Here is a 21,799-nt window from a genome sequence, read left to right on the forward strand (position 1 = left end):
TTGAGCGATTCAATCGCACGCTGAAAAACGACATGTGGAAGATGTTTACGCTGAACGGATCTTATAAGTGGATCAACGCGTTGCCGCGACTCGTATCGAATTACAACGCGCGTAAGCATCGAACGATCGGTATGCGACCCGTCGACGTTACCCCCGCGATCACTGAAAGACTCTTGGCTACTGTGTACAACTGTGTAAATATCGCGGGTCCGGCGAAATTCAAAGTAGGTGACTCGGTACGCGTTAGCAAGTACAAGACAATTTTCGAGAAAGGTTACACGCCAAATTGGACAACCGAGGTGTTTAAAATTGTAAAAGTGCAGCATACTAATCCCGTAAGCTATCTATTTGAGGATTATCGCAAAAAATCTATCGCCGGAGCGTTCTACGAGCACGAGTTGCATCGCTCGAATTATCCGGACGTGTATCTCGTGGAGAAAGTACTGCGCAGGAGGGGTGACGAGGTTTACGTGAAATGGCTGGGATTTGACAATTCGCACAACTCTTGGATACATAAGGACAATGTGATTTAATTAATCATACAGTGTTTATTTTTCATTTTCAAGAAAAAATATGTATAACATATAATATTTGAAAAAATGAAAATATACATAAAACATAAAATCTTTATTAATATTTCTTTCAATAGTATTATATATGTATTTATTCTTAATATAAATGTGTAAGATATGCATTACATAAAAAAAAATATATGAAATATGAATGTGTAAAATATGCATTACATAAAAAATATATGAAGTATAAAATACAAAAATCTTTATTAATATTTCTTTTAATAGTATCACACACACACACACACACACACACACACACACACACACACACACATTTTACATTACATTACATTACATTTTACATTTTATAAAGTTATCCTATAATGTCCCCACGGTAGCGTATCGGTGGTTTCGGGTACGATATATCGCTTGTCATCGTACGGACTCAGAGCAATTTTCGTCTCGCGGACGGTATACACTTCGTGCAATTTAGATCTTATACAGGACTGTTGTCGCGTCATTTCAATTTCATCATGCAAACACCGCGTGTAATCGTCGAACATTATATTACGCTCTATGACATTACTTTTGACGCCTTTTGCCTTTTTTGTGTCTTTCTTACCATCGACTCGTAACCTGTACATTTTTGCTCTAAGCCCGACGAAGTCATTATCGCGCCATTGTTTTCATCCTTCATCAAGCCCGGCACTTTTTTATTCACGAGCGGTATACCGTACGCATTGTCCGCGGCATAATCGCTCGTATCGAATCTAGCGATATCGCGCTTCATGTTTTCGTACACATCGACGCACTCGACGTGATATATTAGACTATCGGTGTCGGTATACATGATCTTACATTTGTCGCGATACAGGGGAGACATATACTCGTGGTGAAATTCGAAACAGACACACTTTCGATATGTCGAGTATGCACATACCGACGTGTAGATTGGTTTATAAAATTTTACTTCCAATTTGCGCAATTCTACGGCGATTAAGTTTTCCGAAAAAATGCTTCGACTATGGAAATTTGGTTTGGCGATCATCGCTTCTGCGCCGTATCGTCCGTCCCACTTTGTCAATAATTTTACATCGACACGATTACGCACATTTTCCATCGTTTTGCCAAATACCGCATTGTTCATTAATTTGTATAAATTTTTTTCAAAATCGTTTTTCGCGAGTGTTCTAAACTGTGTATTTAATTCGATATAACTGCGAAGCCACGGAGATTGTGTAAATTGTAATACGCGATGTATTTTTGTAATGCGAAGGCCGTGTCGCATACATTGTTGCAGGTTGCGGTAGTGTATCACGTAACGCTTCTTATCGTATAACGTTGCAAGAAGCTTGTCTTGCCGCTTGCCGGGCGGCTTGTCGCGTGTCGGGCAAAACGATAGGTCAGTGTGCGTATCGTGAAGATGTTGCGGGTACGAGATCGACTTCGAGGATATAACCCGTAGACGAATCTAACGCGATCGATGCTACGTCAAAATTCGACACGTCATCGACCCTGGGTCGACGACCCATTGAAAATCGGCGTAAGGCTGACACATTGCCCATCCATACAAATTATTTACATCAAAATACATCAAGTATGACGATGGTTTCGATGGATCGTACGACTCCATGTACATGTTATTAGCACGCGCGTATCTGTTGCAACACTGATTCAGACCACCGCGTATACCGCGTTCGATAAACATGAACATGTCGATGACCTGTGTGAAGATAGCCCCGCACTTTTTGAATTTTATATTTTTATTAATTGTGCTGCATTGTGCTACGTTTGTGCTGATTTGTGCCGCAAACCGTAGCTTAATAATTTAAACCATTTCTTAGAAAATTAAAAAAAAACGAAATTTGCGGCAGCCCCGCACTTTTTGAATTTTGAATTTTTATTGATTGTGCTGTATTGTGCTACGTTTGTGCTAATGTGTGCCGCAAACCGCAACTCAATAACTTGAACCATATTCGAGAAAATAAAAAAAGAAATTACTAACCTCGCACTTTGTCCCAATCGAATTCAATTTTTTTTAATAAATTGGCATAAGTTTGTGCCGTATTGTGCTGTCAAGCAAACTTTGTTATCTTATTCCATTTAGCTAAAAAAAATTCGTAAAGTTAAAAACAATAATACAACATAAATCATTTTTTATAGCATTAATTGAATTTCTATCAATTGTGTTATATTGTGCCGTATTGTGCTGTCAAGCAAACTTTGTTATCTTATTCCATTTAGCTAAAAAAAATTCGTAAAGTTAAAAACAATAATACAACATAAATCATTTTTTATAGCATTAATTGAATTTCTATCAATTGTGTTATATTGTCCTCATAATTAGAAAAAATAAACAGATAAAAAAATATAGGTAATTATAAAGTTTGATTAAATATTTAATAAAAAGGAGTGGAGGGTCAAAAAAAATTTAACATTTTTTATTTTTTTTCTCTTGTGCCAGATTTTGTTAGACGAGTACAACAACCTTCCCTAATGACAAAATGCCGGCAGATCATTAGTTTTTGTTGTGGAACAGAAATTAGAAACGGATTTTTAGGAATACAAAACTTTACATGCATATTTTTTTCAAACTATAACAGATAATCTAAGTCTGCAAGTTGTGCTATGTTGTGCTACCAAAGGCGAAGAAATAACAAGCAAAAGATGTATCAACAATCCCAGGGATTGATTAAATATCGATTAAAAGGGGGTGAGGGTGAAAACAATTTAATATTTTTAATTTTTTTCTCTTGTGCCAGATTGTGCTAGACGAGTACAACAACTTTTCCTAATGACAAAATGCCGTCAGATCATTAGTTTTTTGTGGAACAGAAATTAGAAACGGATTTTTAGGAATACAAAACTTTACATGTATATATTTTTCAAACTATAACAGATAATCTGATTCTACAAGTTGTGCTTTATTGTGCTACCAAAGGCGAAGAAATAACAAGCAAAAGATGCATCAACAATCCCAAGGATTGATTAAATATCGATTAAAAGGGGGTGGGGGTGAAAAAAAATTTAATATTTTTAATTTTTTTTTCTCTTGTGCCAGATTGTGTTTAGACGAGTACAACAACTTTTCCTAATGACAAAATGCCGTCAGATCATTGGTTTTTGTTGTGGAACAGAAATTAGAAACGAATCTTTAGGAATACAAAATTTTACATGCATGTATTTTTCGAACTATAACAGATAATCTGATTCTGCAAGTTGTGCTATATTATGCTACTAAAGGAGAAGAAATAACAAGCAAAAGATGCATCAACAATCGCAGGGATTGATTAAATATGGATTAAAAGGGGGTGGGGCTGAAAAAAAATTTAATATTTTTAATTTTTTTTCTCTTGTGCCAGATTGTGCTAGACGAGTACAACAACTTTTCCTAATGACAAAATTTTCTCAGATCGTTAAATTGCGTAGCACATACGAAATTAGAAATCGGACGTTAGGAAATTTTAGGAATGAAAAATTTTAAACTCGTGTAGCTTACAAACAGCGATAGATAATCGAATTCCGCGAATTGTACTGATTTGTGCTAACGATAAGTGTGACGAATTAGCCAAACTCGAAAAAGATAGAAAAACATTAAAAAGATTGAAAAAATCTAACAAAATTAGTGGGGAGTGAAAAATATTTGATCAAAGTTCCACCTAATGTGAGGGACTGTGTGCTGGCACAACTTTTCTTGATAATTAAAAGCCGCGTTTTGCATTACTCGGAACCAACGACGTGGACATAGCGAAATTTCCTAATGTCCGATTTCTAATTTCGTATGTGCTACGCAATTTAACGATCTGAGAAAATTTTGTCATTAGGAAAAGTTGTTGTACTCGTCTAGCACAATCTGGCATAAGAGAAAAAAAATTTTTTTAATTAAATTTTTTTCACCCCCACCCCTTTTAATCGATATTTAATCAATCCCTGGGATTGTTGATGCATCTTTTGCTTGTTATTTCTTTGTCTTTGGTAGCACAACATAGCCCAACTTGCAGAATCAAATTATCTGTTATAGTTTGAAAAATGCATGCATATAAAATTTTGTATTCCTAAAAATCCGTTTCTAATCCACAACAAAAACTAATGATCTGACGGCATTTTGTCAATAGAAAAAGTTGTACTCGTTTAGCACAATCTAACACAAGAGAAAAAAAATAAAAAATGTTAAATTTTTTTTGACCCTCCACTCCTTTTTATTAAATATTTAATCAAACTTTATAATTACCTATATTTTTTTATCTGTTTATCCTTCCTAATTATGAGGACAATATAACACAATTGATAGAAATTCAATTAATGCTATAAAAAATGATATATGTATTATTATTGTTTTTAAATTTACGAATTTTTTTTAGCTAAATGGAATAAGATAACAAAGTTCTTTAACGGCACAATACGGCACAAACTAATGCCAATTTATTAAAAAAAATTGAACTCGATTGGGATAAAGTGCGGGGCTAGTAACTTTTTTTTTAATTTTCTCGAATATGGTTCAAGTTATTGAGTTGCGGTTTGCGGCACAAATCAGCACAAACGTAGCACAATGCAGCACAATTAATAAAAATATAAAATTCCAAAAGTGCGGGGCTAACTTCACACAGGTCTGTCGATGTCGGTAAGCAATTCGAACGTAATCTTGGTATGCTTCAACATGGCGTCCCACGTGCATCCAGGAAGAGTATAATAATACGCGGGGTCGAGTCCGTAACTTTCGATGCAATCGCGAAGGCCTGCCCCGGCCCTATCTTAGGGTCCATCCGCCACTGCTATTTGGTACAGTGGGGATTTTAATATATACTAGAGGGATCTTGGGGGATGTGGTCACTCTACGGCGTTGTGCTCGTCGGTGCCGTTTCATACGGAAGGCCAGTCGGAAGCCAGCATGCACGCGAATACCTCCACCGGCACTTATTTGGTCAGCGAGCGACCTTTTCAAGGATCCTCCATGGCAATCGGCATTGCATCCATCGAGCAAGATACCAACATCGCTCTGGAGTCGCATATCACTGTGTTAAAAAGCAGCATTAGGTGTGAGGTCTGGATAGCTCAGTGGTCTAGAGCAGTTGCCCGGAAAGCGAAAGACTCGGGTTCGATTCCCGATCCAGCCACTTGCGCCTCACATATTTTTCTAGTCTGCGAATATTGTTTTCTAGCAATTATTCGTTAGGCTGAAAAATATGTGAATGCTCTCTCCACAGGATATGCGTCAATGCCGTTGCCACGGATGGATTCTGTCGCTCGTTGATCAAATGGGCGTAAAGACACGTCCGACCTCCTCCCACATACATCCCTATCTTTCTCTGGAAGGTTTTCGAAAATATCGGCTAATAACAAGACATCGATTTTCAGATAAAAATCGCTATATTCGCCTAGCGTTCGAATGGAGAATCGCGGCCAGATGTTCTCGGCATGCGCGTAATCGCTCTCGGATATAGTTTCACCGGTCAAAAAACTGTAAAACGATTCGCGAGGTGGTAAACGCGTATCTTGCAACCTGTCCACAGAGTCGACGTATTCGTACGGAAAGACGCCTTTCCGTGTTAATAAACTGAAATTTTCTGCAGATAAATTTTGAAATTGTGAATGTAAAATTTTGAGTTTGTCTTTCTCTAGATAAGATGCCAATTTAACGAGACTTGTCGTAAGAAATTTGTATAAATCGATGAAGCGTAATTTTACATGATTTCTCGATTTTTCTTTCTTAAGGTCAACATTTTTCGTAAACGAAATATACTTTTCTTTAGTTATTGGAAGTAATTCGATTTCCCCTTCGAATGCCGTAGCTATATCCTTGATAATGAAATGCGCGTCGTAACCGAATAAATTGTGAAAGACTATGGGAATGCAAAAAGATTCTTTGTAATTTAGATTGCAATTTGAGTGCGCGGGACCTCTGTATCGTCCGGTCAAATGACAATGATCGCGTACGCGTGTATCATCTTCCGCGAACAATTTTTCACATATATGACAATGTGTCGCGTTATTAAATTTTTCCCACTCTTCGGACGTTAAATCTATCATGGGAACATTTGTCGTTAAAATAGTCTTTACACGTAACGCTAAATTTCTAAGTTCTTCGGTGAACCACAAAACGCAATCGGCGCTACGGCGAGAATTATAAACGAATAACGAGTCGTCGTACGAACAATGCACATAATACGCTATACTAATTACCCGATGGTGTTGGTACAAATTTTGCTGTTCTTCCTCCTCCATCTTGGCCAAAACGCATTCCAAGTCGGCGTATACGATGAATGGAAGCCGCTCCTTCCGATTAAAATTGTTGAACTCGAGCCACTTGTCATTGTCGCTCGACAATCGGATAGCGCAGTCGTTCATCTCTCGACCGTATGTGACTGCAGCTTGTCGTTCGAACTAAAGTAATGTAAACATCTGTAAAAGAAAATTTTTTAATTAAAGATTTATACAATGCATATTATATCAATTATATCAATTATATAAATTATTTTATATTATATAAATTAAACTTACCGGTCGCAGATATATCTTTGACCGTTGTGTTTGCTCAACTGTGAACTGACAAGTCGCGATAGATTCTTGGTCCAAGCGAAATGTCCGACGTTGTTGCCGTCTTCCACGTACAACAAGTTGACGTGCTTATCTCGCTTCTGCTCCGAAAGACGTATCGGGACAATGCTGTTCTCTTTCTTGATGCTGTACACGTTGATCGAGATATTGTTTGCAAGTTCAAATTTTTTAATTTGATTCACAGTCACTGAAAACACAATGTCCCGGAGATTCAGCACTGTCGCGTAATGCGGATACGATGATTCCCGTTCCGCATTCCTTTCTGCGGGATATAGAGCGGCGACCACTACCCACGCGAAACACGCATTGTCTTTAGATTGCACGTTAACCACCGCTCTCTTCGTCGTAATCTCCCGCGGCAATTTAATGTGACATCCCGCGCGCATAGGATTATATTTATTTACATTAACAGTCAAATTCTGTATTCGCGACAATGCCCAGCCACTATCGCGTTCCTGAAATTCTTCTAGCAATGCTAGGGTGGGCTCAATAACGCGGCGCTCGTACCACTCGTGTAAATCAGACGTGCGAAAGAATTCACAGTTTCTCGTATTGATACTTTTATTTGCACGCTTATCACCCGACACAAATTCACCGTTGAATATAGTGTTCACTTTTACACTGTTGTGTCTTTTTATAACGTCTTGCACTTGCTCGAGCACGATGTCTTTGGCATCCTCGAGAAATTGACGAGGTTCGATATAGTTTACCTTAATCACAGCACCGGTCAGAATACGGCTATCGAACGCGGTATCGATCTCTCGCCAAACGAGTCTTTCCGCGTTATTGTCGCCGCTGTAATCACCACCACTGGGTATAAACCGTCTCTGCAATCGAGTCTTTTCACCTTCGAATCGCAATTTTAGCTACCAGAGATTGTCTACTTCCGATCGAGAGCCGCGGACGCTTGACACGACTGCGTTCTTCGAGCTGTTTGATAAATTCCTCGCAACGCTGCAGCCATGCAAAATACTCGCCCAAGGTGGCAATTTGGCGGGACTGCTCCACCAGGTCGCGTTCAGTCTCCTCGATGTTTTTTCATTTTCTTCCTGTTCTTTTCACACTTTTAATACGTCAACAATTTTCTATGGAGCACTTGCACGTGTCGGTGGGCGTTCAAATCACGTACTATGATTTGATGCGCTTCAATCCTCCTTATACAGGGCGATCCTGAAAAACGATCCGTTTATAAAATGACGTATTCCTGACACCATTCTAAGACAATTTTTCCTTTACCAAAATTTGATTTGAAGCGTAGTTTTTGAATTATGAGCAAAAATAGTTAGTAAATCACGCGTCGGGTACAGAAGGCAGGCAGGAGCGGCGCGGCGTGCCGCGAGCGCGGGCGCAGCTGACCGCCCGACGGGTGATTATCACCGCATGAGTCGCTAACTATTTTATCTTATAACATAAAATTATGCTTTAAATAAAATTTTGGTAAAGAAGAAAATGTCTTAGAATTACGTCAGAAATACGTGTTCCTTAAAATAACGTTATTTTAATAATGAAAAGTTGTTCCGGATCGCCGGATCGCCGGCCGTCCGACGTTGCAATCAGCTGATTGCTACACGCGATGTGTGTATGGCGGAGTGTGTGCGTAAGAGAGAGAGAGAGAGAGAGAGAGAGAGAGAGAGAGAGAGAAAGAGAGAGAGAGGGAGGGTAGGAGGGACAGACATTCATACGCACGCACTTTTTTTCTCGCTCTCTTTCTCTCTTTTACGCAACACTCATACACTCTCTCATTCAGTCTCTCACTCACACTCTCTCGGTCACTCACTCACTCACTCACCTGCTTACTCACTTGCTCACTCACCTTGTAGCAGCGTAGCGAATCTTCATGCTATGTATTGTTGTATCTGCTGCACGGTTATGATTGCTAGAGATGCGCGACACATCGAAATTTTTTCGATTATTAGTCTCACACTCGATTGACACAATACAGATTACGCGATAACGAGTTTACTGTTTATTCACTCACTATTGATTTATCGATACCAAAAATTACTTTCAAAGAAACGCGAATGCAAACAGCACATGACTCGACGCGAAGCGACGGACCGCGGAGACTGCGCGACCACAAGAGTTATGTTGCCAGAAACGCGACACGCGACATCTAACAAACGACTTGCGCGTGGCGCGTGATTGACGCGAGATAAGACGAACGATCGGCTAAAACCTTCGCATTGCGAATGCGGTAGAAAACATGAAACGTATAATGACATACTTAAAAAATTAATTATTTATTATAAATAATAACTATTTTTAATTATAATAAATAATTATTATTTTAAAAAGCATGTGTTGTACGTTATTACGTTTTCGAAATTATTGCATTCACGATGCGAAGATTTAAGTCAATCGCAAGAATAATGTAATTTTAATTACAATAATGTAATTTTAATTACATTATTCTTGCGATTGACTTAAATCTTCGCATCGTGAATGCAATAATTTCGAAAACGTAATAACGTACAACACATGCTTTTTAAAATAATAATTATTTATTATAATTAAAAATAGTTATTATTTATAATAAATAATTAATTTTTTAAGTATGTCATTATACGTTTCATGTTTTCTACCGCATTCGCAATGCGAAGGTTTTAGCCGATCGTTCGTCTTATCTCGCGTCAATCACGCGCCACGCGCAAGTCGTTTGTTAGATGTCGCGTGTCGCGTTTCTGGCAACATAACTCTTGTGGTCGCGCAGTCTCCGCGGTCCGTCGCTTCGCGTCGAGTCATGTGCTGTTTGCATTCGCGTTTCTTTGAAAGTAATTTTTGGTATCGATAAATCAATAGTGAGTGAATAAACAGTAAACTCGTTATCGCGTAATCTGTATTGTGTCAATCGAGTGTGAGACTAATAATCGAAAAAATTTCGATGTGTCGCGCATCTCTAGCAATCATAACCGTGCAGCAGATACAACAATACATAGCATGAAGATTCGCTACGCTGCTACAAGGTGAGTGAGCAAGTGAGTAAGCAGGTGAGTGAGTGAGTGAGTGACCGAGAGAGTGTGAGTGAGAGACTGAATGAGAGAGTGTATGAGTGTTGCGTAAAAGAGAGAAAGAGAGCGAGAAAAAAAGTGCGTGCGTATGAATGTCTGTCCCTCCTACCCTCCCTCTCTCTCTCTTTCTCTCTCTCTCTCTCTCTCTCTCTCTCTCTCTTACGCACACACTCCGCCATACACACATCGCGTGTAGCAATCAGCTGATTGCAACGTCGGACGGCCGGCGATCCGGCGATCCGGAACAACTTTTCATTATTAAAATAACGTTATTTTAAGGAACACGTATTTCTGACGTAATTCTAAGACATTTTCTTCTTTACCAAAATTTTATTTAAAGCATAATTTTGTTATAAGATAAAATAGTTAGCGACTCATGCGGTGGTAATCACCCGTCGGGCGGTCAGCTGCGCCCGCGCTCGCGGCACGCCGCGCCGCTCCTGCCTGCCTTCTGTACCCGACGCGTGATTTACTAACTATTTTTGCTCATAATTCAAAAACTACGCTTCAAATCAAATTTTGGTAAAGGAAAAATTGTCTTAGAATGGTGTCAGGAATATGTCATTTTATAGACGGATCGTTTTTCAGGATCGCCCTGTATATATTTCGTCCTTTCTTATCTTTGTGAACGGAGGAAGCAAGGGCGCAAAGCAGCCGAACATCGGCGCTGATACGTTGCATTCCTTCCGAGAAAAAATATGGAAGATGATTCTGGGGGGCGCCATTTGTTTATATTGTTTATAAATTCGCGCGACGTGTAATTCAATGAGAGAGATAAGAATATGTCGAACGGAAAAAATCTAGAATTACTTATATTGGAGGTAAGGGGGTGTACCGCGAGAGCACAAAGCAGCCGAACATCGACGCTGATATGCGTTGCATTCCTTCCGAGAAAAAAAATATGGAAGATGATTCTGGGGGGCGCCATTTGTTTATATTGTTTATAAATTCGCGCGACGCGTAATTCAATGCGAGAAATAAGAATACGTCGAACGGAAAAAATCTAGAATTACTTATATTGAGGGTGAGGGGAGTGGGGGTGGGGGGGGGGTACCGCGAGAGCTATTTTGTAAGGATACGTCGAACGGAAAAAAAATCTAGAATTACTTATATTGGGGGTGAAGGGGTGAGGGGGGTGAGGGGTGAGGGGTGAGGGGGGGTACTGCGAAAGCTATTTTGTTTGCGAAAACATGTCCCGACGCATTAGTCAGCCCCAAAATCCAATCCTCTTCAAAGGAATACCGCTGTTTATATTGTTTATAAACCGGGTATGTGTAATATAATATTGCTTATACTTGCGATAAAACATCCTACACGCGCCAAAATAAGCGTCCCCCGCCCCCCGCGCCATCGAAATCCCCTCCGTCCCGCGTGACGTCATTCCCCCACGTCACCGAAATCCCCCTCGCGCCTCACCCCCCCTGAGAAGACCTGAGTTAGAACTTTCCTAGTATACCTACTCTTATAATAATGTAGATAAAGATATTTATTTTTAGAAAGCTTTACATATTAAAGCAACATAAAAATCAAAGGACACCGCACAATTCTTATGAAAGTGGTTTCAGTGAAATTGTCTAAAAGTTGGATATATTTTAGTTTATGAACACCTGATCAAAAGTTTAAGAAAAATTATGTAATTTACAATTAACAGTCACATATTTTTTCTTAAATAACTGTGTTTTCTTTACATCAATTAATTCTTCTCATTATTTCGTATAAATATATTGGGATAATATCGTTGAAAAATATTACGAGAATATTTTACGAGATATTTTATATTTTATAGTTTATGTAAAATTAGGAAATTATTTCAAGTTTCATAACTCGAAAAGTATTTAACAAAGAAATACTTTATTGTAGTGTTTTGGAAAGCTCTCGAGATGAGTTATAAAATTGTATAATAAAAAATGGGGAACTTTATTTAGAAAAACAAAGTTGAAGTCCATACCCAGAGAAAAATATCATTCATTGCCAAGAAAAGCGATTAATCAGTTTATTTTTCTCTTTTTAAGTAATAGTTTTCTTTAACAAAGAGAATATATTCTTGATAATAGTCTTAACCCTCTAAAAAAACCTTATAAAGGTAAAAAAATACGCCAAGTACATAAAAAATATTCCATCTTGCATGCAGTAAAACGTTTAATTAAAAGATCCCTAAAAATAATTTATAAAAATTTTCCCTCAAAAAAATATACAGGGTGACCCATTTTAACTTAGGCAGCCAAATAACTCGAAAAATAAGCAAGATAGAGAAAAATGTTTTAGACAAAAGTTGTATGGTTTCGAGGGGGCCATAAGATGGTATCATTGGTTTGACCTTGAAGAGTCATTTGAAGGTCACGTGAAGGTCACTTCAATTTTTTTAAATGGAACATCCTATATATTTTTGTACATTCTTGTAGCTCATCTCGAGAGCTTTCCAAAACACTATAATTAAGTACATTTTCGTTAAGTACTTTTTGAGTTATGAGGCTTGAAATAATTTCTTAATTTTACATAAACCGTAAAATATCTTGTAAAATATTCATTTTTCGATTACCTTACCTTAATAGTTTTATGTACAAAATAATGAGAGGAATCAATTGGTGTAAAGAAAACACATAGTTGTTTCGAAGAAAAAATATGTAATTTGCAATTAACAATTCCATATTTTTTCTTAAAAACAACTATGTGTTTTCTTTACACCAATTGATTCCTCTCATTATTTTGTACATAAAAGTATTAAGGTAAGATAATCGAAAAATGAATATTTTACAAGATATTTTACGGTTTATGTAAAATTAAGAAATTATTTCAAGCATCATAACTCAAAAAGTACTTAACGGAAAGGTACTTAATTATAGTGTTTTGGAAAGCTCTCGAAATAAGCTACAAGAATGTACAAAAATATATAGGGTATTCCATTTAAAAAAATTGAAGTGACCTTCACGTGACCTTCAAATGACTCTTCAAGGTCAAACCAATGATACCATCTTATGGCCCCCTCGAAACTATACAACTTTTGTCTAAAACATTTTTCTCTATCTTGCTTATTTTTCGAGTTATTTGGCTGCCTAAGTTAAAATGGGTCACCCTGTATATAATTTTCCTAAAAAAAATCAAAATTAAATATGAAATCAATAATTCATTATCAATAATTAATTAGCCAAGTACATTGAAGCAATTGATAAGGATATGTAATTTGAAATATTTGTCGTAAATTCAATCTTGCATTTATGTATTATAGATTCTCGACAAAGTGAAAAAGATTTTCAAAATAAATTCAATACATTGTATATGATATGTAAAAATACATTATTACATGTGATCCAAATAAATATTTGTACAATATATGAAATATCACTAATATATTGCGGATTTTATATTGCAGATTACAAATAGTAAGTCATAAAACTATTTAACACTTATTGCAATAACATCGATTGCATTAATCGCCAATTTTGAATTTAAAAGAGAAAAACTAATCGACTTTTTTTAAGATCATAAGTTTTACTAAGTAGACCTGGAACTAAAGGATTTAAGAAAATTTACATACAAAAATTTGAGCCGAGTCGTATTATAATTTACATATTTTTATTATTAGGAAATATTTAATTTTGAAATTAATCATAAGCTTTGCTAAGTAAATTCAGAACTAAAAAAATTAAGACCAAAAAACTTATAAAAACTTGGCGTGCTCGGGTATTATAATTCACATATTTCTATAATTGAAATTTATTACAGATATATAATTCACAAACTTTGTAAAATTATGTATATTTATAAATTTGTAAAATTATGTGTATTATAATGTGACCCGAGCATGCCAAGTTTTTGTAAGTTTGCCGTTTTTTACAGAAGGTCAGTCGGAAGCCAGCATGCAGTGCATGCGAATACCTCCACCGGCACTTATTTGATCAGCGAGCGACCTTTTCAAGGATCCTCCATGGCAATCGGCATTGCATCCATCGAGCAAGAAACCAACATCGCTCTGGAGTCACATATTACTGTGTTAAAAAGCAACATTAGGTGTGAGGTCTGGATAGCTCAGTGGTCTAGAGCAGTTGCCCGGAAAGCGAAAGACTCGGGTTCGATTCCCGATCCAGCCACTTGCGCCTCACATATTTTTCTAGTCTGCGAATATTGTTTTCTAGCAATTATTCGTTGGGCTGAAAAATGTGTGAATGCTCTCTCCACAGGATATGCGTCGATGCCGTTGCCACGGATGGATTCTATCGCTTGTTGATCAAATAGGCGTATAGATACGTCCTCCCACATACATCCCTATCTTTTCTGGAAAATTATAATACGACTCGGCTCAAATTTTTGTAAATTTTCTTAAATCCTTTAGTTCCAGGTCTACTTAGTAAAACTTATGATCTTAAAAAAAGTCGATTAGTTTTTCTCTTTTAAATTCAAAATTGGCAATTAATGCAATCGATGTTATTGCAATAAGTGTTAAATAGTTTTATGACTTACTATTTGTACTCTGCAATATAAAATATATTAGTGATATTTCATATATTGTACAAATATTTATTTGGATCACACGTCATAATGTATTTTTATATATCATATACAAAGTATTGAATTTATTTTGAAAATCTTTTTCATTTTGTCGAGAATCTATAATACATAAATGCAAGATTGAATTTATGACAAATATTTCAAATTACATATCCCTATCAATTGCTTTAATGTACTTGGCTAATTAATTATTGATAATGAATTATTGATTTCATATTTAGTTTTAATTTTTTTAAGGAAAATTATATATATTTTTTTAGGGAAAATTTTTATAAATTATTTTTAGGGATATTTTTTTATTAAACGTTTTGTTGCATGCAAGGTGGAATATTTTTCATGTACTTGGCTTATTATTTTTACCTTTTTAAGGTTTTTTTTAGAGGGATTTCACATCTTTTTGTAAAATTTATATCTTTTCTGCAAAAAATATATATACATTTTTAGCATTTTGAGGCCAACTACACTTTTGTACTACTAAATTACAATTTTCTTCAGCGTTGATTGAAATTTAAAATTATGTATGAATCTAAGTTACGATCAGTACTTAATGTAATCAGTACTTAATGTAATACAACATGTTATGAAAAAGTTTGTGCGATAGCCCTTATAGTTTGGTAACTAGATAAATATCTTGATAGTATCCTCCCAATCTCTTTCCAGAAAGTTTATTTTCAGTATCACTTAAAGATGGAAAAGAGTTTTATCCCGCTCTCTTCTAGACTTTCCACAAAATAACTGTCTACTCTCTTCATTAAGATTAATATATAATATGTCAAAATATATTATGTCTAAACAGAAATGAGAAAAATTTCACAATATTTACCTTTTAATGAAAATTTCAAAATTCACGGTCTACTTGGTTGTTGTTAAGTGTCACAAATCTGTGTTTTTATATAATACTAATAAATGTTCTTGATGGGGTGGTTTTTAAAAATTTTTATTAGACGGTAAATTTTTCTACAAGTCATATCGAATGGCACAGGTTTTATATTTTTGTGGTACACCGTTTCCGAAATATTAGATTTCACCCCCAAAAGGTGGTTTTAGAAAATTATTACTATATGTTAAATTAGTCTTTCTACAAGTCTTATCGAACGGCACAGGTTTTATATTTTTGTGGTACACCATTTTCGAGATATTTGATTTCACTCCCAAGGAATAGTTTTTAAAAATTGTCACTCTACGTTAAATTAGTCTTTCTACAAGTCTTATCGAACGGCACAGGTTTTATATTTTTGTGGTACACCGTTTCCGAGATATTAGATTTCACTCCCAAGGGGTGATTTTCGAAAATTATTACTATACGTTAAATTAGTCTTTCTACAAGTCTTATCGAACGGCACAGGTTTTATATTTTTGTTGTACATCGTTTTCGAGATATTTTAGATTTCATCTCCAAAGGGTGGTTTTTAAAAATTGTCACTCTACGTTAATTTAGTCTTTGTAGAAACCTCAACTAATGACGTAAATTCCATATTTCTACGACGCATCATTTTCGAGATTTATTTTTCATCTTCAAGGGGTGACTTTTGAAATTTGCTTTTATAAGGGATAGTTTTTGTTACTATACGATGAAATTACTTTTTTTTTAATTTTATTTAACGGCAGAAGTTCCGTATTTTAACGGCTCGGTTTCTAAGATTTTAAATATCCCCGAAGGGATGGTTTTTGACAATACAATAAATTAATCTTTCACATGTACGTACACACATACATAAACATATCATATGTGTACACGCATATATTTTGTCTCTTAAAGAAAGTCTCTTAAAAATTTTGCACATCGAAGCAATAATCGTATATGCACGGTGTGAACGCTTGAGGGACATACTCGCTTTGCGCGTATGCGTGCGAGCATATGTACATGAGTCTGAACCTGGAAAAGAAAAAAAGAAGAACGAAAAATGTTACAATTCTGATATTCGATCATCATCTCTCAGGATTGACTGCATCGATTTTATTCAAACTGGTCGCAATCGAAAATTTATATTCACATTATATAATAAAAGTGTCGTTTGATTTTTGATACGGTTTTAGTTTATTAAATATCTTAACCGAAAGTTTACTTGATATGAAATTCCGGATAAGCTACTTGGTAGCGCCGCGTCGAGAACAGTGACTCTCAATGCTCGGATCCTGTTTTTTATGTACTTGGCGTCGCGACGCAACTGCGTCGCTTGAAATATACTCATCACAAGTGTTAGAAAATCTCGTTATTATGTACTCAAAAGAAGAATTTATTTTCTCTTCAAAAATATTGTAAAGTTGTATCAAAGAAAAATCAAACTTATTTTACGCCAACTCTATGTAGTAAGCACACTAAATTTTTGTTTTAATTTAACATTCTTGACTAAAATACTGCACTTACTAAAATTCAGAATATATTTAAATTTAATGTTTATGGTATATTTGCGGATATACAAACTTATGATATACTTAAAATAAATAATATTTACTTGAATACAGTATACATTTTTCTCTGTGTATAACCTTGGCAAGTTCAAGGTCAAACCAATATCACTATCAGATGTCCCCCTCCGAGCTCTACAACTTTTGTCTAAAACATTTTTTCACCCCATCACTTTCTGCGACGTTAATCAGGATGCACCATTAAAACGGGACACTCTACATATACATATACACACACAGAGAGATTCGTGCATACACGCGAATACATCAGCACATTTCCACATGTAATATCGAATACATCTCCAGCGTACGTGAATTCTAATTGTCCGTTTTGAACGTCTGTAACGAAAAATCTGTTCATTTTTAAAGATCGTGCCCATTGGGACTTTTGATCAGGAGATCATAAATAAAATGTCCAACTTTTAGACAATTTCACTGAAACCATTTTTCCATAAGATTTGTGCGGGGTCCTTTACAAATAATAGAGACATAGTTTATCTTTTAGACTTAATTTTGCACATATAATATTCTTGATGATATATAAGACATGAGACTTTGACTTAATTTTCAAGGTAAGTACAAAAAAGGTACTAAACTTGGGAAAAGAAATGAAACATCTGCAAGCTTTTATACATCTAAGTACAGCCTTCTGTCTTGTCGATCAAAAAGAAATAGGCGAGCGTATATATGATTCCTGTAATGACCCTGAGGATATCATAAGACTCGTTCAATGCTTAGATGAAGATACTGTCGATCTTATTACGCCAAAGTAATTAAAAATCGATGATTTTAATAATTAATAACATTCAGCATAATCGTAGCATGCGCAAGTATATTTTATTTAATCATTGATAATATATTTTTTAAATTATAATTTTTTTAACTTAATATTTAAAATATTTAAAAATTTAAAATATTAAAATATTTAAATATTTAAAAATTATTATAAATAATTATATAAATTAATAAAATAAACTAACTATATTGATGACAGAATATTAATATACAATATTAGTATAAATATAATATTTATAACTAATGATTGTAATGTTTAATTAAATGATTAAATTAATTTAATTAAATTTTATTTCTCCCTCTTAATTGTGCATATGAAAATATATGAGATTTTGCGTGTTTATCTTTGCAATATTCTTTTAGATTACTACATCGGCACCCAAATACTTATACATATTCGAAACATCTGGCTGAAAAATTGGTAGCTAATGAATTTCCCGAACTGCCTTGTTGCATTGCTAGACCATCGATCGGTAATTATCGATATATCATATTAATTATAAAAAGATTATAAAATATAATATCTCAGCGAGTACTATGTATAGACAAAAAAGAATATAAAAATTAATGAATCTCGTCGCAGTGTTTCCTTCTTACAAGGAGCCGTTACCAGGATGGGTCGATAATTTAAATGGACTTATAGGAATACTTGTCGGTGGCGGTAAGGGTGTTATCAGATCGATGCATTGCAACGGCAATTATAATGCCGAAATTATACCAGTTGATCTTGCAATTAATGATTTGATCATAATTGCATATAAAATTGCCACTGACCTGAGAAAGTAAGTTTCGATTTTGCTCAAACTTTTCTTCTGCAATAGTAAAATATATTATAATTTAAATTAAAGTGGAATTTATCATCTAATATTATGCTCATAATATAGACAAGTCTTTTTGTCACTAGTGCTCCTTAAAACATTTTTTTTCTTATCAAGATTATATAATATTTTAAATTGTTAAAGTATTCCAAATTAAAGTTTCGTAAATTGTTAAAATATCTCATCTTTTTTTAAAATTTTAACTTTTTCTTAAATTTATTGTCGTGACTTATTAAAAATATGAAATTACTACAATTTATTACAATTTACTACAATTTCTACATTATTTAAAATTATGCAATAGAGAGCAATGTTCAAAAGCTTTTCATATGTTCTTTCATCGATTGCATTCTTTAACTATTTTATATTTACACAATTGTTACTTAAATAAATAAAAAATATTAATTTTTTCTGTTTGATTTGTCATATATAGTTCGGAAAGTATACTCGTAGTCAATATGACATCGCAAATCGATACATTGCGTGACACATGGAGCGAGGTATTAAAGAATAGTAAACAAATTATTTACGAATATCCTTTCGAGGGACAAATTTGGTATCCAGGTGGCGACATACATAGCAATAAATTTGTGCATAATATTATCATCTTACTCTTCCACATTATACCCGCATACTTCATCGACTTTCTGATGCTGATATTTCGACGAAAGAGATTGTAAGTTTCATATATTTTAATACTTTTAGACATTATATATATTTTATCAATTATTATCTGTTGACATTTCTTGCTTTTTTATACGTAATTACACAATATTATGTAACTGTATAAATTTCTTTAACTATTATCTTTTTTCGTTATTCTTACAAACAGTATGGTCAGAATCCAGAAAAAAATTTTAGACGGTCTGGCGGTATTGCAATATTTCACCACGCGGCCATGGATATTTTATAATAAAAATATAATTATTTTGTGCAACGATCTAACACCATTAGATAAAAAAATATTTCCAACTATGATTTATAATGTCGATAAAATGGAATACTTTAAGCATATAGTCCTTGGCGTGCGGCAATATTGCATGAAAGAAGATCTATCTACTTTGCCGAAAGCCCGTCGGCATCAAAAAATGTGAGTATTCTTTATATAAATTTATTAAATTTCGTGATATTTTCGTATAATCAAACAATACCATTGCCATGTTAGGAATAAAATCTGCTAAGTATTTTATAGAGATCTTCAAAACATATACAAACAATAAGATAAATCTCTCAATGAGCAGAAGAGAGAAGTGGATATATAATATTTGATTATAAAATTTGCGGAATCTTTGTATATTAATAATATATTTTTTACATTTTTGGGAAAAAATATTTAATCATATAAAGAAAATATATCAAAGAAGAAAAAAAGAAATAATAAAAAAAAACTGAATATCTGAAATTTTTTTTTATATAAATATGTACTTTTTTCTTGATGTTATAGATACATTTTCCATCTTACATTTCATGTTTGTATAAATTACATGTAATTACCGTTTCTGGTGTAACAAAATTTAATCCACTTTTCTCTAAAAATTGATTTTGAGAAACTTATTTTTTAGATTTTTAAATTATAAATTTAAATAAATTAAATTTTATAATATATTAATTAAAATTATAATAAATCTAAACGAATTATATAATAAATCTAAATATATTAAGATTAAACTCTGAATTAATTTAAATTTGAAATTAATTTTTTAAATTTTTTGGAACTTTAAAATGTATTTTTATTTAAAATTCTTATGTTATCGTATTCTATGCAGCTCATTTATTTCAGGATGTACGTTATTCATATCACGACAATATACTTGTTTTACTTCGGTGTATTATATTTTATTTATAACAATGTTGAGAGAGAAATAGTAAGATTTTTCTTGGATTACGTTACTGAGAAAATAAAATCGCTACCGTTTATAAGAGAATTCATAGAGCATGTTTAGAAGCACGTGAAGATGAGAAGACGAGAAACTATAGTTACTTGATCTTTCATGGCCCGACTCATCTCTCTCTGCTTTACGTATTTGTATTTTTAAACTACTTATACTTATGTGCAATGGGGTATAAATTATAGAGTGAAAACGAGTTTCTATACTATCAATAATCTACTAATATACTATCAATAATCTACTAATTACTATCAAAATTATTACTAATTACTATTAGAAATCTTCTTACGACTACCCTAGCGAAAATAAAATGTAAACCGAGCGTTAACAAAGCATGAATTGGAGAGTAAATCTAATGTAACGGAAAAGTGACGGAAGCGTAAACGAAGCTATTAAAAAGCGTAAATTGAAACATCGGATCGTAAAGAAAGCGGCTATTAAGTGTTAGATAAAAATATGTAATTGTTAATTGCAAATTATATATTTTTTCTTAAAAACAACTATGTTTTTTCTTTACACCAATTGATTCCTCTCATTATTTTGTACATAAAAGTATTAAGGTAAGATAATCGAAAAATGAATATTTTACAAGATATTTTATGGTTTATGTAAAATTAAGAAATGATTTCAAGCCTCATAACTCGGAAAGTACTTAATGAAAACTAACTTAATTATAGTGTTTTGGAAAGCTCTCGAGATAAGCTACAAGAATATGCAAAAGCATATAGGGTGTCCCATTTAAAAAGTTGGAGGTGACCTTCACATAACCTTGACAACGCTATTCGAGGTCATAATAATGTTGCTGTGTAATGCGCCACATAAAACCCTATAACTTTTGTATGAAACATTTTTTTTTAAATGCGTATTTTTCGAAATATTAAGGGGTTTCCACACTTTTGCTAAACCCTGTATAATTCTCATGACTAAAACTCAAGTACGAGAAAAATAGCGCATCATAGCGGTAATTGAACGAACTAGCGCGATTACTGATTTTACAGTGAAATTTTACTTCCACTGACTATAATTATTAGTGAGATATAAGATAAAGTAACAAAAAATAATATTTACCAATACTAGGAAAAATAATTAATAAAAATTATTTATGTTAAGAGAAATGTGTACACATCTATCATACATCCATAACCGACGTCTAATGGACATCCATGATATATTTACAAACGACATCTACCGTGGAGATAATATGGATTTCTATTAGAGATCCATTGAACATCCACCGTGAAGATAGAGGTCACATGGAGGTGTGAAGGTTATATGGACCTCCAATGGATGTCATGTTCCGTGTG

The 21,799-nt window shown here is 34.1% G+C and overlaps 1 protein-coding gene across 1 annotated transcript in view; it reads left to right on the forward strand.

The window, feature by feature from the left end:
• The window catches only part of LOC145968031 (putative fatty acyl-CoA reductase CG5065), a 42,263-nt gene extending 21,268 nt beyond the window's left edge, over window positions 1-20,995 (forward strand). The window contains exons 4-9 of the mRNA XM_083093218.1: window positions 17,566-17,762; window positions 18,152-18,261; window positions 18,372-18,570; window positions 19,040-19,282; window positions 19,439-19,696; window positions 20,387-20,995. Of these exons, the coding sequence (XP_082949344.1) occupies window positions 17,566-17,762; window positions 18,152-18,261; window positions 18,372-18,570; window positions 19,040-19,282; window positions 19,439-19,696; window positions 20,387-20,549 (1,170 nt within the window). The 3' untranslated portion in view covers window positions 20,550-20,995. The remainder of the gene's footprint in view (window positions 1-17,565; window positions 17,763-18,151; window positions 18,262-18,371; window positions 18,571-19,039; window positions 19,283-19,438; window positions 19,697-20,386) is intronic.
• Window positions 20,996-21,799: the final 804 nt, after the last annotated feature.

This window comes from Camponotus vicinus, unplaced genomic scaffold (genome assembly GCF_025532165.1).
Source record: "Camponotus vicinus isolate PSW18456_S1 unplaced genomic scaffold, iyCamVici1.0 SCAF_3, whole genome shotgun sequence".
NCBI classification, from domain to species: Eukaryota; Metazoa; Arthropoda; class Insecta; order Hymenoptera; family Formicidae; genus Camponotus; species Camponotus vicinus.